At 46.8% G+C, this 17,571-nt stretch overlaps 1 protein-coding gene and 1 pseudogene across 1 annotated transcript in view; one reads left to right on the top strand and one right to left on the bottom strand.

Moving 5' to 3' along the window:
- Positions 1 to 1,675: 1,675 nt before the first annotated feature.
- The window catches only part of Pitpna (phosphatidylinositol transfer protein, alpha), a 40,188-nt gene continuing 24,292 nt past the window's right edge, over positions 1,676 to 17,571 (bottom strand). The window contains 6 exon segments of the mRNA NM_017231.1: positions 1,676 to 2,284; positions 4,249 to 4,314; positions 9,975 to 10,097; positions 10,806 to 10,916; positions 11,043 to 11,120; positions 17,214 to 17,297. Of these exon segments, the coding sequence (NP_058927.1) occupies positions 4,270 to 4,314; positions 9,975 to 10,097; positions 10,806 to 10,916; positions 11,043 to 11,120; positions 17,214 to 17,297 (441 nt within the window). The 3' untranslated portion in view covers positions 1,676 to 2,284; positions 4,249 to 4,269.
- Positions 5,004 to 5,693, top strand: Gpx4-ps2 (glutathione peroxidase 4, pseudogene 2; annotated as a pseudogene).

Here is a 17,571-nt window from a genome sequence, read left to right as displayed (position 1 = left end):
ATTATCACAAGACTGAGCCTTTCATCACCAGCCCTCTGAGTGCTAGTCAATTTTGGGGGGAGGTAAAGGAAGGGGAGAAGTTAAAAGCCAACATGTGCCCAGCAGCAACACCAGCCATGGGGCTGGAACAGACAGGGATATCCCTCCTTTGTGTTTATGTAGGCAGGAGCCCTAGATCCAGGCTGGTCTCAGGAAATTGTAGTTCGGATCATTTGGATGCTTTCAAACATGGGCAACAGCAGGGGCACAGGCAGGTAAGAGCAGGCCTGGACTGAGGCTGATGTGACTGATATGTATGGATCTCATGAAGTGCTGAAGGAGACAAACATCTTTTGAGCCTCACACCATGTAAACAACTATCTGCTTAGAGTATCAACTTCTCTCAAGATAACTCACATCTGGGCTTCAACTTAGTTACTGAAGGAAAATCTTTAAGCACAAATATGATTTGACAGGTAATACAGAGCTTATATGAGCACATTTATATTTTTCTCCATTAGGAATGCCTGCCTCTTCTCCAACTTTCCCATGCTACTAGCAGGTGATATGCTAATCACCAACCAAGACGCCCCAAGTACATTCCTAAAGACTCCACAAGGTGGGGTTGGGGATTTAGCTCAGTGGTAGAGCGCTTGCCTAGGAAGCGCAAGGCCCTGGGTTCGGTCCCCAGCTCCGAAAAAAAGAACCAAAAAAAGACTCCACAAGGTGAGGAGACTAATACAGAGGAAGGTTTCTGTAAAGGACATCTCCTGGTCTTAAAAGAACCTCAAGGAAGGTCAGAGCTAACCATGCTGAGGGGCCCAAATCTGTCTACCCTTGCTGCAGGAGGACCACAGGGAAGCGTCCAGTCAGGATGTCACAGGTGCAGTCCCTTGAGACACTCACTGCCTTATTGCACTTAGAAATGAGTAAGGCAAACACTGACAAAGACAAGGAGAACGATCCATCCTACTTCTCACTCCCCTAGCAGAGATTTGGTCTCTAACAGGTACCCTGGCTAGCATGGGCTTGGATCACTACACACTGGGCTGACTGAACAAGGCTTGGGAAATGTCAGGTGACACAACTATATCCCACTCTCCCACCAGAAAGGCATACTCAGCTCCTGCCAATCTAGAACTAGGAAGTGCTCTGCAGCTTCTTCTCTCCTGGAGCCTGGGCTTCACCAGCCTCCTGTGGTCAGCGTTCCAGGCTACAGTCACTCACCAGCCTACGGTGTAAGTGTTCTAGGCTACACTCACTGCTTGATTTTGATTGTCTAAGACAGAACTCAGTATGGGGCAGGATGAGCTGAGTTCTTGATCTGCAAATTCCTGTCCAGTAATTAGAGACAGGAAGGTGTATGTTTTGCTAGGGATAAGAGCTTTTTGCATGCTTGTTTTGTGCAGCATGAAAAGACCAGGACTCTTGCACCCTAACCAGCCTCCGAGAGGACAGGGGCCTAAGAAAGCACAGAGAGGGTTATTGCTGAGTGGCAGCACCAGCCCGAAAGGGAAGAGGAGCATGGACAGACAGAGCTCCCCGGGGGTCTGATTGGTGTCTATGGGCCACACTGGACAGTTCTCCAGCTGGGCAGTGGTGGGTTCTCGTAGGCTCTGCAAGGAGATTCAGCGTGGGCAACAGGAGGGCTGAGAAGCCAAGAGTTCTAAAAATATTAACCAGAGATGCAATGACTCGAGTAGGGGTTATTTATTATTTGCTAAATTTTCTTAGACTGGCTGGGCCTTGGGTGCCTTCTTGGTGCTTAGAGCACGCGAACAAGAGGTTACTAGGAGCAGAGGTCAGGGTTCTGAAGCCACATTCCTATTGTGAGGAGCTAGGGTAGGTGTCTCTGTATTTTTAACTCCTCCTCTCTCCCCAAGTGAATATTCAACATTGCCAAAGATCTGCCCAGGAAGCAAAATAGCTCAGCTTATCCCAAGGCTGAAATAAGTGAGCTTAAATAATCACATCACAAAGGCAGCACATTTGAAAGAATGAGAACGTCACTTGGAAATAAAGGGGGAGGGCATACAGAAATGGGTCAGGGCACAATGGAGAGAGGATGAGCTGTAAATACAGCAGCATACACCATATATCTTAGAGGATCAGGCTCCCGCACACACAGGCTTTATAATACCAGACGGTCTATTTGTTCACAATGTTAAAGGGCATCTAGAAATAGCTATAGTAAGGGACTGAAAGTTGCCTGAAGAATGAGCACAGAAAGGCTGCGTCCAAAGATGGCCTGCCACTCAGGAGGGTGGAGCTGCTGGGCCTTCCTGTGGACCACTGTCTTGCAAAACTAGAAGAGAAATAGAAATTATTAAGAAAGCAACGAGGGAAAACACAAGAACACAGTAAATCATGACAAGTGGAGAAATTCCAGGAGGAAGGGTGCCAGTTGGTGGGGGCCTTGGAGAGAGGGTACTAATGTTCTGGCACTGACTACACTGACTACTGGCATCTGCTTAATCCTCCCCTTCCATCTCCCAGAAGCTGCTTAAGAACACGGGTTAGGCTGTGGACACAGTGCTTGCCTAGCTAGCACTCACACAGCCCTGGGTTTGACCCAGCACTGGAAAAAAAGAACCATGAGAAAGCCAAAGAACAAAAAGGTCCTACCTAGGTTTCCTTGGCCTCTTGGTGCTAGAGGGTGCTCTTTGAGCAAATAATTTCCTCGCCACCTAAATGGGGGCAGAGTCAGGTACCTCACTCTGTGCTGCAGGATGAGTCTTCAAGTAAATAGGTTACTCTGTATACTGTATACAAGTACACACTGAAGAAGTGCTAGCTTTGAGAACTAACAGAAGGAGAGGCCTTGGGGAAGAATGACAGGTAAAACAAGGGACACCCAACTTAGCCCTATGACCTGGATAAAAAAGTCTTCCAGCACCTGGAGGATGCTGCCTTTGTTGAAGGCAGAGTTACTTAGTATGCTAGCACCAGGAGGGTATCAGATGTGCTGAGTGCTAAAAGCTGTCCAGCTCCTTTTCCAAGGGATGGTAGAAAATGCCAGTGTTAGGGAGTCAAGAGTTGACACTGGTGTGAGCCTAGGAAGTGCTCTAGCATGCCAGCTTGAAAGAGCTGGTAGCAAGTGAGGAGGAGTGCTTAGTGGCAGTGTACATCACCCCACTGCACACCACCACCTCCACTCTCACACTGCACTCCTCCTCCACTCTCACACTGCACTCCACCTCCACTCTCACACTGCACTCCTCCTCCACTCTCACACTGCACTCCTCCTCCACTCTCACACTGCACTCCACCTCCACTCTCACACTGCACTCCACCTCCACTCTCACACTGCACACCTCCTCCACTCTCACACTGCACTCCTCCTCCACTCTCACACTGCACTCCTCCTCCACTCTCACACTGCACACCTCCTCCACTCTCACACTGCACACCTCCTCCACTCACACTGCACTCCACCTCCACTCTCACACTGCACTCCTCCTCCACTCTCACACTGCACTCCTCCTCCACTCTCACACTGCACTCCTCCTCCAATCTCACACTGCACACCTCCTCCACTCTCACACTGCAAACCACCTCCACTCTCACACTGCACTCCTCCTCCACTCTCACAATGCACTCCTCCTCCACTCTCACACTGCACTCCTCCTCCACTCTCACACTGCACTCCTCCTCCACTCTCACACTGCACTCCTCCTCCACTCCTCACACTGCACACCTCCTCCACTCTCACACTGCACTCCTCCTCCACTCTCACACTGCACTCCTCCTCCACTCTCACACTGCACTCCTCCTCCACTCTCACACTGCACTCCTCCTCCACTCTCACACTGCACTCCTCCTCCACTCTCACACTGCACTCCTCCTCCACTCTCACACTGCACTCCTCCTCCACTTTCACACTGCACTTCTCCTCCACTCCTCACACTGCACTCCACCTCCACTCTCACACTGCACTCCTCCTCCACTCTCACACTGCACACCACCTCCACTCTCACACTGCACTCCTCCTCCACCCCTCACACTGCACATCCACTCCTCACAAGGCACACCTCCTCCACTCATTACCTGCCCATGTCTGTCTGCATGGGCCTCTATAAAAAACACCCCCAAAATAAACAGTGACCATAACTCCTTTCTGTGGAAACCCAGGAACCCCCTCGTTAGCACAGCAGTGACAGTGACTGCTGCTCCTAGAGTACAGGATTAGGAACAAAGTAGATTTTCTCATTCCACAGGGAACTGCTGGCCTTGAGGACCCAAGCCCACTGAGGAAGACTCAGTACATACAGTGCAGAAAGGGCGGTAGCGCTAGTCATCTGCTGTCATTCCTTTCACGGGGTCCTTTTGTCTCATCTGGAACAGAAAAAGCAGAAGGAAATTAAAAGCTTTTGTTGTTGATGGAACTCCACCATGAGTGCATCCGCCTTCTCAATCCTGCCAACAGGGGAGAACATGTGCCTGTGTGCACCACGCAGAAACAACAAGTATGAATAAATGATACCACTTCTCTTCTCTCACAGGTCCTTCAATCCACCACAACGCAAAACTGACCAAGCCTAAGCCCAGGATGCTTTTCTCTCTGCTTTTATTCATTTATTTACTTACTTATGTTTTAATTTCTACTTCATCTATTCATTTATTTAAAGCTCAATGACAATTTTATTGGGTTTATGAGAAAAGTACAGCAAGGGTAAACTGGAGATCCTGGCGAACCAGGTGCAGATGGAAAGAGAAACCATGCCTTTTAAAGTTAGGCACAAAATAAAAATAGACTGTATTTTTACTATTTTTAGAATTATTTTTATTTTATATGTATGACTATTTTGCTTGCTTGTATGTATATACACTATGTGTATACCTGGTGACCACAGAGGCCAGAAGAGATGTTGTTACAGATGGTCCTGAGCTGCCGCGTGGGTGATGGGAATCGAACCTGGGTCCCCTATAAGGTCAACAAGCACCCTAAACCCCTGAGCTATCTCTGTGGTCCCTGAACTGCTTATTAAGACAGGAAAAGACACTGTCAAGAGTGAGAGTGGGACTGAAGCCAGGACTGCTATGCGGGTTCTGGCTCACCTGGCCTGGCAGGCGCCACGTGTGCACCCCCCAGTGACTGGCGCTCTTCACACTCCATGCATGAGTTCTCAGCCAAGGACATCGAAGCACATGGCTTGCCCGGATAAATAAAGGGGTTTCGTGTGCATCGTCACATCACCAACATGGCCTCACAATGAGGCAAAACTGATGTAAACTACACTCAGCTAGTCGATCTACATGCCTGATTTGCTGTGTGTAGCTTACGAATCTGGGCCTTGCCCTGCAACCAGTTCAGGAGGCAGGAGCCAAGAAGTAATTAAGAAATCAAGGAGTTTGCAGCCAGCTACAATGTCAAGTTTGACATGTACCGTCAAGATCTGTGTAAATGGGGATAATGCCTACCCACTGTGGAAATGGATGAAAGTCCAGCCCAAGGGCAGGGGCATACTGGGAAATGCCATCAAATGGAACTTTATCCCTACAAGTGTGTGCTACTGCACCAAGGCCCCCTGCCCTGTGACCCCTGGAGCTTTCCACCCTAGCACTCAGGATGGACTGCCTGAAAACCGGCCCACTGGTGGTGCAGTCCTGAGGACCTGGCATGCATCCCCACCAGAGGAAGGTCCACAGACGCCTGTGGCCCTGGGGCTCAAGTTTCACCTTGGCTGCCTTGTGGGAATAAAATGTAGAAATGTCCAAAAAAAAAAAAAAAAAGGAGAGTGAAAGTGGGCTGCGGAATTGGCCCCCAGAGACTGTACTTCATAGTGTATGTGGAGTGGGGAGCGGAGCATATGCATGTCATAGTACACATGTTGAGGTCAGAGGGCAACTTGCAGGAGTAGGTTTTCTCCTTTCACTTCTATTTGGACTCTAGGGATCGACTCAGTCACCAGCCCCGCTATCTCTGTTTCTATTTCTGGCTTAGCCGTTAAGAGTACTTGTTGCTCTTGGCAGAGGATCAACTCCCAACAACCACGTGGCAGCTTTTAACCCTGTGTGCTTGTGGTGCACATACATACATGCAGGTAAAACACTCAAGAGACAAAAAAAGTCAATCTAAAGAAACCTTTTTTAAAAAAAAGATGCAATTTCCTATCAAAGAATGTGGCCATTTCCCTTCCTGTCAAGGGACAAGGGATGCTACTGAGATAATCCACTGTTTCACTGTTGGAAGCTCATAGTAGAACGTGCTAAGAGTGTTTATTCCTGTCTCTTGAGGCCTATGATATGAAGGGCTTTGCTTTCTTCTCTCTTGTCTTTTGAGACAGGCTGTCACTGCAACCCTGGCAGATCTAGAACTCTCCATGTAAAACCACCAATGGTACATGCCTTAATCCCAGCACCACAGGGAACCTGAAGCCTGCAGACCCTGTTTCTGGGGAGGAGACTCATATGACTGGAGACTTGGGTCACTTCAAACTTGTTATGATTCTGATTACCCTGTCTCCCAGCTCAGAGTTTTACTATTATTCTCCTTCATTTTCCCAAATGTCAGGGTTACAGGCATGTCTTTCAGTTTTTGTTTGACACTTAACCATCGCAATCATCCTGAGAAATTATACTGTATTAAAAACAAAACTACGACTGTGTTTTAATACATTAGCCAGTATTCCAGATGGTCTGCTCTGGGACAGACCTCTGTTAGGTCAGAGGAAATCAAAATGAGAGCTTGTCTCTGAGGATGTTATGGGAATCTTTTAAAAGTGTAAACTCCGGGGCTGGAGAGATGGCTCAGTGGTTAAGAGCACTGACTGCTCTTCCAGAGGTCCTGAGTTCAAATCCCAGCAACCACATGGTGGCTCACAACCATCTGTAATGGGATCCAGTGCCCTCTTCTGGTGTGTCTGTGGATAGCTAGAGTGTACTCATATAAAAATAAATAAATAAATCTTTAAAAAAAAAAAGTGTAAACTCCATGTGCACATGTGTGTGTGTGTGTCTGTGTCGTGGCTCAGAGTTGGATCGGAGGATGCCTTGTGAGAGTCAGTTCTCTCCAGGTAGATCCCATGACGAAACTTCAGTCATCAGGCTAGCAGCAGGTGCCTTTACTTATTTCACAGGCCCAAAGTGTCAGAGTGTGTGTTCTCCTTTGTCTGTCCCAGCAACTGAGCTCAGTACAGAATGGCTTCTCCTATTAGCTTAACCTTCAAAATGCAAATCCACCATAGCTCAAAACTGTGAACTCCAGATGTGTCTGTTAAATACTACAGAGATCTGTGTAACGTCTGGTAACCTGTCCAGACTTCAAGACCTAAACTCAACTCTAATAGAGAGCTGGCAGTCAGAAAGTCTTCTACTCTCAGAAGCAAAAAATAACCCTCTCACCCAAGGCCACGCCCATCAAGATCAGCTACCAGCAGCCTCCTGGGAGTGGCATGTGTCAGACAGCTTTTCAGCTAACCACACAGGGCCAGCTGCAGAAGGAACAGGTGGGAGAGGGACCAGACCCACAGTAGGAAAGAAAATACTACAGAATCTTCTTCCTCTTTTTCTTCCTTTTTTTTTTTTCTTTTTGAGACGTCTTAGACCTCAATCTGTCTGTACCAGGTTGGCCTTGAACTCAGAGATCAGCCTACCTCTGCCTCCCAAGTGCTGGGATTAAAGGTGTGTGCCACCACGGCCTGGCTGATACTACAGAATCTTTTTTTTTTTAATTAATTATTATATATAAGTACACTGTAGCTGTCTTTAGACACACCAGAAAATCTCATTACAGATAGTTGTGAGCTACCATGCGGTTGCTGGGATTTGAACTTAGGACCTTTTCAAGAGCAGATAGTACCACTGAGCCATCTCTCCAGCCCGATACTACATAATCTTAATCAGAAAATCAAAATCGGGGTTGGGGATTTAGCTCAGTGGTAGAGCGCTTGCCTAGCAAGCGCAAGACCCTGGGTTCGGTCCCCAGCTCTGAAAAAAAAAAAAAAAATCAAAATCAAAAGTTTTTTGGATTAGGGATGTAGCTCAGCTGGAAGAGTGTCTGCCCAGGATGCACGCAGCTCTGGACTTGATCCTCAGCACCGCAGTGGGCAGAATGGTGCATGCCTATCATCCCAGCACTCAGAAAGCAAAGGCGGGGAGACTGAAAACTCAAGGTGACCTCTGGCTACATGAGTCTGAGGTTAGACTGGACTATTACCCTGTCTTTTTTAAAAACAACAAAAACTAAAAACTCTTTTTAAAGCTTTGTGTATATAGTATTAAAAAACTCAGTATTGTGCCTGCTAGACACTTAATGCTTTACCACCAAACCATATCCCAGCCCAGTGACTATATTTTTAGACAAGCCAGAAACAGAGGCCAGGGATTGAATTAGCACATGAAGGCCTGTATGGTTGCTAGAGGTTAAAGCATACTCCACAATGACATGGACTTGGTCTTTTTCTTCCATTACAAGTTAGTTTTAAAATTCTAATTCCAAAGAGGTCCCTTGCAGTCACAATTCCCTGGTGGACAATGAGCATCTGTCTAAGCTACTGGCACAACTGTCCTGTACATACAGGAGGGTCACTGCAAGCAGGGGTGGGCACATGTTAAAAGCAAAGCCCTAATTCTAAGGACTATCAAGTTTGGGCATAAGGAAGGGAGATCCCCAAGATTGTTTGGAGACTTTCCTCCAGAACTACAGCAACTTATTTATCCATTTACTTACTGGTGCTGTGCTTAAACCCAGAACCCTCCTCACCCGTGCTAACAGCTGCACAGAACGAAGAGCTGTGAGTGTTTCAGGATACTCAACTACTTTATGCTGGCCTTGGCGGGCAGAGTCCCCGTTAAACCCCGATTACAATCCTCCTGCTGCTCCTCAAACTTTTGCAGGGAGCAGGGGAGTGTCAGGACTAGGAGGACGAGAAGAGTCAAGTCTCTTCCACACAAACAGAATCAGCAATGTGACTTAGGTCTACAACTTCTGGAGGATCCTTTGTAAAGAATCAGGTGCTGTGCTCTAAATCCTGCCACTCGCCTGTTAGAGGCAGCTGTTAGCAGGAACTAACTTGCACACCACTTAGTGGTGAGTCAGCCCAGGAAGAATGTCATCCCAGAAGGTAGAAACAGTTCCCTGGGAGGCTCTGGGAAGAAGGACTCTCGCCCAGGTTCTGCCCTAACCCAGCACTGAAGTACAAACGTCTGTGTGCTGTGCACCTCGGCAACTAACTGAGGCAGGCTCGGCTGGAAAGCACATCCTCTGCTGGACACTCTGACATGCCTTAAAGATACGGAGCTTCCTGCCGTAGGCTTGCCACGGGCATGTAGGGCAGAGTAACACAAGGGATCAAGAAAGCACCGGCCCTGTACACTGTCACCTGCAGCGGCAGTGCTGAGCTTCGCCCACTTCAGCTGAAGAAGCCTCTCAGCTTATGAACAAGAGCAGAAAAAGGGTGCCTGGTGGTTTTCACTGAGCATCCCCCTAAATGGGTCTCTGAGGAAAGACTATTCCTTAAATAAAACAAGAGTGCTGGGTCGTCAGGCTCTCAGAGAGCAGACTGCTCTCCTCCTGGGATCAATGCCAAGCTCCAAACCAAAAAATCTAAACAAACAAACAAAATCTTCTCACCTGCAAAATTAGCTTGAGACAACCACACAGAACACAGGGGGCTTCTGCATGTACTGTGGCTGTCCTCGCTAGGTAATGTGGGTGATCAACTGAACCTGCCTGGCCCCACGGTCACCTCAAGTTCCACAGCCTGGCACCATCCCCCACCCTGACTGAAGAGTCACTGTAGCGGGTGTACTCACTTGGCATCAGGTACAGACTACCATATTTGTCTCTGTGCCTGTGCCAAGACCTCAGCCACACTGTATTCCCGAGTACAGACTGTTCTCCTTATAGTTCCCATACTGCCTGGGAGTACACAACAGAGCTGGGCTTGTTCTTAGAACAACAGGCTGACGGTGCCCTCAGATGTGCCCAGGTGCCAGTCTCCTTGACAGTCGGCCACACACCTAAGAGCCCAGCCCCCTGGCATCTGGCTCACCTCATCCAGCTGTCTCTTCGTCTCTTCTTCCATCCTCCGAATGTCATCCATAGTCAGATCAACCCATTTATCAAGCCAACAGAACAGCTGCCTGTGAAAGTTTGTAAACAGACGCTTCTCTTGCTGTGAGGAGGAGGGAAGCAAGTCAGAGAGCGGAGACGGAAAGCCCTTTGGCATCCCCCGAGTATCCACAGTTTACTGGGTGGAGGGGAAGAGGGAGGCCTGCCTGCCTGCCTGCCTCATCTGGAGCTGTGACACAGGTCAGTGACCTTTGCCTTCCTGTTTCTGGCAGGTAAGTGTTCCAGTAAGAATGGCCATCCACCTTACAGCCGAGCCCTCTGACCCCAACACTACCAAGACAGGCTGCTCATGGGATCTGGCCAAGCCACGGCCCCTAATAACTGCCACATTTTCTATAGTCTTCGCTGCCTAATGATGGGTTATGACTAGCCAGCAGCTATAAAATGTGGCACAAAAGTGTGATTCTAACACATGTGAGAATGAAGAGGCTTAAGTCTGGCCATTTCTGTAACCTGGGACACTGGGAGTTTGGCTCACAGTGCCTCTGCCTTCTGACTTGAAAAGAGAAACTTGTTTTATGTGCAGTTCAAGCACAGCAAAGCCTTTCCTGTTTGTCTTCTTTCACCTCTGTTTCTTTCCTTGTCACATGTGCTGCCCGTAGAGGGACAGCATTAAAATGTAGAACACCATGTGCAAGGGAGGAGCTAGCAAATCGAACCCAAGACTCCAATGCTAGCAACTGAGAAACAGGTCAGGGTCCAATTGGTCCTGAACACAGACACATGGAAAGGTCTCAGCCTGCAAACTTACCTTATGTATAAAGTTTTCCACTTTGTTCTGCAAGCCCCACCACTTGAACTTGACAGTAACCAGTTTGTATGCACACATATATGGGCAGTCCTTCTGATTGACAAGTTCTTGCTGCAGTAGAAAATACCCAGAAGCAGGTTGATCTCAGGCTGTCCAAACCCCATTCACACCCTCCTCCAAAAGGAGAGGCCCACCCATAATATGTCTGGCCCCTTGGTGGTAAGGTGTGAACTGTACCTTCCAATTCGGGCCCAATGGTCCTCGTCCTGTTTTGATAGATTTAAATTTTGCTGGGTCTTCCTCTGCCTTGTAATCCTGAAAATAGTAGGAATGGGGTTGGAAGAGAGAATGAGGGAGGGGGAAAGGGAGGTGAGGATGAGGAAGTGGCAGTTTTCATGAGAGGGCATTTCATACCAGCTCTTTCTGGCTTGTTGTGCTGTGAAACAGGGTCTTTCTGTGTAACCCTGGCTGCCCTGCACCAGCTCACTACGTGGACCAAGCTGAATACCATGCCCAGCCACAGTAGTTCTTGAAGTTGCTGGAGTGGAGTATGGGAAAATGTTATAGGCAAGATAAGGAACTGTCTGCTAGATAGTTCCTTTTTTTGTTTTGTTTTCCAAGACATACAGGTATATGTAAACCTGGCCATTTTGGAACTCATTTGGTAGACCAGGCTGGCCTTAAACTCAAGATACCTGACTGCCTCTGCCTCCTGCATGCTGGGATTAAAGGAGTGTGTGTGTGCGCGCACGCACGCACGCACACACACAATCTTTAAAAAAAGAAAAGAGAAGAAAATGTCTCCATAAGATTGGACTGTAGATAAGCCTGTAGGGCATTTTCTTAATTAGAGACTGGTAGGGGAGGGCCCAGCCCATTGTGGGCGGTACTATCCCTAGACTGGTGGTTCAAGAAGCACCGTCCACAGCCTCTGTATCCTCCCTGCCTCCATGTCCCTGCTCTGCTTCCCTGGATGATGGGCTGTGATGTGGAAGCATAAGTAGAATAAGCCCTTTCCCCTGCTTTGGTCATGGCGTCTCATCACAGCAAACGTAACCCTCAAACAAGCAGGGTACCAGGAGAGTGGGACTGTGAGAGGCCTGGCCACGTGTTTTGGGGAGGGACTAGAAAAGCCGCTGAGTGTTGAGACCTCAATGGGCTGTTCTGCAAGAGCTTGGAGCTAAGAATGCTCAGGGCAAGGCAGAAAATAGGGGCCTGGCTTATAAGATTCAGAGGGGAGTTTCGGACTCTTTGGGCATTTGTTACTTTTACCTAAGATGCTATGAGGTCAGCTGGGGCTGAAGAATCAGCTGTGATTAACAAAGACCAGAACCATTACAGTGAAACTTTGCTTTACTTCGATAATTAAAGTTGGGAGGCTGTAGCTGAGGAATTAGCATTGATTAAGAAGAGACCAGTATCACGGAGGTGAAATCTTCTGGAAGCGTTTCATGAGAGTCAGTACACAGAAGCTACATTCCAAACATGGACAAGGTCATTCCTTGCACTGCCAGTCAAACGGTAGTGTAAGACATGCCCAGGTGGTACTGGTGTTGAAGACATGAAGAAGGGTCATGGACAGCAGCTGAGGCTGGGCTGTGCGAGGCCAGGATAGGCTGACTACTGGTGAAGGTACAGCCTCAGAGGCAGTTGTAGGCAAAGGACTGATGGGGTTATTCAGAAAGTTGAGGCTTGGCACCAAGAAAAGAGCCTAGGAGAGGCTATTGGTGAGAATGTAGCCCAGTTGCAGCAGAGACCCCAGTACTTTGGAGATGCCAGCCACGGAATGATCACCGAGAACAGCAGCAGCAGTGGAGTGGGTCAGCCAGGGCCTGGAGTTCAAGCTATGTGTGCTGCCGAGCTGGAGAAGGGGCCACACCCTCCGGAGGAGCCCAGATCATGAGTGGACTGCAGACATCCGACACTGTGTTACTAGCATGGTTGGGAGTTTTGCTTTGATCTGATGGTGAGTGTGCCCTGGTTCTTCTCTTTTGAAGTAAGAAAATATTTAATTTATTTTGATTTTTAGAGAAGCCCACAATTGAGAGATTTCAACCTTAAAAAGAGATTTTGGATTTTTAAAGAGACTAAATATTTTAAAGGGACTGAACTTTTAATGTGTTTAAATTTGTATACTGTGGAACTTTATTTGTTATTTGTTTTTAATTCATCTTGGGGATGAATAAGAAAGGAAATATTGGGGGTTGGGGATTTAGCTCAGTGGTAGAGCGCTTGCCTAGGAAGCGCAAGGCCCTGGGTTCGGTCCCCAGCTCCGAAAAAAAGAACAAAAAAAAAAAAAAGAAAGGAAATATTGTAGTTTAATGGTAAAGTGTTTATGTATCAAGACGACAAGGAAGGGGTCAATAGTGCTGGACAGTTTTATACTAGCTTAACACAAGCTAAAGTCATCTAAGAGGCGAGACCTTTAATTTAAAAAATGCTTCCACAAGACTGGGCTGTAGGTGATCCTATAGGCATTTTCTTAATTAGTGGCTGGTGGGAGAAGGCCTAGCTCACTGTGTGTGGTGTCTTTCCTGTGCTAGTGATCCTGGTTTCTCTAAGAAAGCAGGCTGAGCAAGCCATAGGAGCAAGCCAGTAAGTAAGCAGCACTCCTCCATGGCGTCTGCACCAGCTCCTGCCTCCAGGTTCCTGCCCTATTTGAGTTCCTTCCTGGCTTCCTTCAGTGATGGAATATGATGTGGGTGTGTAAGCCAGACAGACCCTTTCCTCTTTGTGTGATCATTGCGATAGTGACCCTGAGACAAACTGGTTATACTTAGTCTGTGTGATTTTCTCTGCCAGGCTTTGTTTGCAGTTTTGTCAGTATTAAAGTGTCAGCAGATTGTCTGAGGAAGCATGTATTTCCAGTGTTAACAACAGATTATCCAACTTAAGAATGCATCCAAATTCCTAGAAAAGACTTCTAAAATACAGATTTCTGGGCCGTCCTACCTAAACCTGGAGACAAAATATCTTCAGTTGAGGACAATATGAACTTTTCTTTCAAATGTATTTTATAGCTGGGAGGTGGTGATACATGCCTTTCATCCCAGCACTTGGGATACAGAGGCAGGTGGATCACTGAGTTCGAGGCCAGACTAGTCTACAAAGTGAGTTCCAAGATACCTAGAGCTATACAGAGTCCCTATCTTGAAAAACAAAAAATGACTCTGAGGCTTGAAGATGCTCTGGAGCTGGAGTTACAGGCTCTCTGTAAGCGCAGGCACACTTAGCTGTTGAAGCACACCTCCTCCCTTTCCTTACGTTCTTTTTTGTGAATGCTTATTTGTGAGTGTGTATCTGAACACACGTAGGTAGGTGGCAGTTCAAGTTGAGGACAGAAGACAGCTTTCATTTTTTTTTTTTTAAAGATTGATTTATTATATATGAGTACACTATAGCTGTCTTCAGGCACACTGGAAGAGGGCATCAGATCTCAGTACAGATGGTTGTGAGCCACCATGTGGTTGCTGGGATTTGAACTCAGGATCTGTGGAAGAGTAGTCAGTGCTCTTAACCACTTAGCCATCTCTCCAACCCCAGAAGACAGCTTTCAAGAAATGGTTTTTCCTCTCTCTTCTCAAAAAAGATTTATTTATGTATATAAATGCTCTATCTGCATGTTAGAAGAGGGAATCAGATCCCATTACAGATGATTGTAAGCTACCATGTGGGTGCTGGAAATCGAACTCAGAACCTCTGGAAGAGCAGCCAGTGCTCTTTACTGCTAAGACATCTCTCCAGCCTGGGCATCTTTCTTGAATGAGCCACAGGATCAGTGAATCCTGTAGGAGGTACAGTAGCCATGCTCCCTGATGCATTTGGTCAATGCTCACCACCCAGGCTAGTTCCAGAGATCAAACCCAGATCCTCTGGCTCAGCAAATTCACCTGCTGAGCCACCTTGACAGCCTGGATTTTTTATTGTAGCCCAAAGTGACCTGGAACTTGTGACTTTGAACCTGCCTCGGCCATCTAAGCACTGGGACTAGCAGCATGAGCCACCGTATCTTGTGGTTTTTCTTTTTAAACATTTTAGGTAGCTGGGCACAATGGAACAAGTCTGTATTCCCAGCACCTGAGATGTGGAGACAGGAGGACCAGGAGTTGCTTCAGATGACTCTAATACACAGCCAGAGCTGAGAACAACTGGTCATCATCCTTACAATCTCCTAGCTTAAGCTCCTGGTTAAACAGCATCAGTACCACAGCTGACACTCCTTTAAGGAAGCCCTCACACCTCCACTCTGGATGCATTGCTTCCTTCCCAAGTGCCTTTCTCTTAGTCCCTGTAGTAAAAGTCTATATTAAAACCTCTTTTAATAAACTCTAACTGCTTCATAAAGTAAAAATTAAAAAACAGTCTTGAGATGGACAGCAAGTAAAAGTGCTTGCGGTTGGTCAAGCCTGATGGTGTGAGCTCATCCTGGGAACCCACTCAGGAAGGAGAGAACTCACTCCACGAGGCTGCCTGACTTACACACACCTGCTGTTTGACCAGCAGTCAATAAGCACATATAATAAGTAAATACATGACAAATTTAAAAATAAAAACAATTACCGAAGGTGTTCTATGTTAATAACCTCTTAGGTATTACTGGGCAGGCATCATCTATCTATCTACCCACCTATCTAGTTTAGATTTACTTTTGTTGTTTTTTTTTTTTTTTTTTAAGACAGGGTTTCTCTGTGTAGACAGGACTGGCCTCACACTCACAGAGATCCACCTGCCTCAGCCTCCTGAGTGCTGGGACTAAAGGTGTGTGCCACCACACCTGGCCTACATTATTATTATTTTCTAATCTTCCACCACTCAGACAACAGATGAAGAGCTACTCAAAGACCCAGTTCTTGCTACTCTTCTGCTTGTGAAACATATCCACAAATTCTGTTTGAGAAACTCGCCTAGCTGTGCATTTATGATGTATTGTGATGTATACATACTTTGCTATGGATACTGTATTTCAGTAAAAAGGTCGTTTTGTTTTTTGAAAGTTTTACTTTAAGCCCAAGCTGGCCTTGAACATAATTGTTTTGCTTCATACTTGTGGGTAATGGAACCCTAGGTGTGCACCAATAAAAATATCTCAGTCATAGCTGGAGAAATGGCTCAGTGGATAGAAGTTTTTACCATGCAAACCTTATAACCTGAGTCTAATCCCTGTAACCCACAGTGGAGAAAGAGAATCATCTCAAATCTCTGTACTTGGACTGCACATATGTGCATCATATACAGACAGAAGCAAAATAAATAAAATTCAAAGCCAGTGAGATGGCTCAGCTGGTAAAGGTCCTTGCTACATAAGCATAGGGACCTAAATTTGAGTCTACAGTGGAAAAAGAAAAGAAGTGACTCCATCCAGTTGTCATCTGACGGCTCCATCATGGATGTGTATGTATGTAAGTGTTTGCAAGTGTGTGCATGTGTGAATGTGGAGGTCAGAAGACAACACGGAATCCCGTCTCTCCTTCACCATGTGAGTAGCAGGGATCAAACTCAGGTTGTAAGGCTTGATGACATGTGCTTTAACCATTGAGCCCATCTTGCTGGTCCAGGAAACTTGAAAATATATATACATATATACAGTATATGAATTTTACCTACATGCATGTGTGTCATGTGCATGCAATGCATATGGCTTTCAACCTAGGTCCTCTGCAAGAGCAGTAAGTGTACTTAACCCTTAGTCATCTTCTCAGCCCTATGAACCAGGGAACTCTTTTTTTTTTTTTTTTTTTCCGGAGCTGGGGACCGAACCCAGGGCCTTGCACTTGCTAGGCAAGCGCTCTACCGCTGAGCTAAATCCCCAACCCGAACCAGGGAACTCTTAACATTACCTTAGAAATAGCCATGTCCGGAAACTTAGTGAGACCTGGTCTTAAAAAGTAAAACTGTTATCTGGAGTTGGGCGGTAGTGGCCATGCCTTTAATCCCAAGTCTCAGGAGGCAGAGGCAGGTGGATCTGTATGAGTTTGGGGCCAACCTGGTCTTCAGAGTGAGTTCCAGGACAGCCAGGCTCCACAGTAAAACTGTCTAAAAAAAACTAAAAAGATACCAGGTATGGTGGTGTGCAACTTTAATCTCAATAGAGGCAGATTGATCTCTATGAACCACACCAACACAGGGAGACCCGGCCTCAAAGAGGGGGTTGGGGAGGGGTGTGCTGGGCATGTAGTTGAGGGGGGTTGGGGAGTGGCATGCTGGGCATGTAGTTGAAAGGCAGAGTGGGTCTCTAGCATGTAGGAGGCCCTGGGCTTAACCACTAGTACCATAAAAGCAGTAACAACAACAAGACAAGGGATGCACACCAGAAAGGACTTCCCTCGGAGCCAAGTTGGGTAAGGCTCTCAGTCTCTTTAACATTTACAAGCCACTTCAGCACCCCCACATCTTTTAAGGAGTTCCTACCTTGCTAAGTACTTGGCTTCGATCAGCGATGTCTATATATATAGCTTCCACATGTTTCCATGCCTCAGGCTCCAGTTTATGCACCTACAAGAAAATGAGAGAGCACTTGTTATGCCTGTGCAGTTCTGCTAAAGCGTTCTTTATCTGAAAGCGACTCTGGTGAGATATTCTTACTAGTAAAGACTTTTACAACAGTTACACATCCACCATCAGAAGCTCCAAGTGAGCTGTCATGATACCACAAGGGGAAAATTTCACATGTGATCTCATATGACCAGTTATAGTTTAACACAGGCAGGCTAAAACTGCCATGTAAAATGCCTTCAAGCTGTGTACAGAAAGTATATAAAGGGGTTGG

This window comes from Rattus norvegicus, chromosome 10, assembly GCF_021556685.1.
Source record: "Rattus norvegicus strain SHRSP/BbbUtx chromosome 10, alternate assembly SHRSP_T2T, whole genome shotgun sequence".
Lineage (NCBI taxonomy): Eukaryota > Metazoa > Chordata > Mammalia > Rodentia > Muridae > Rattus > Rattus norvegicus.
This window is presented reverse-complemented; position numbering and strand designations above follow the sequence as displayed.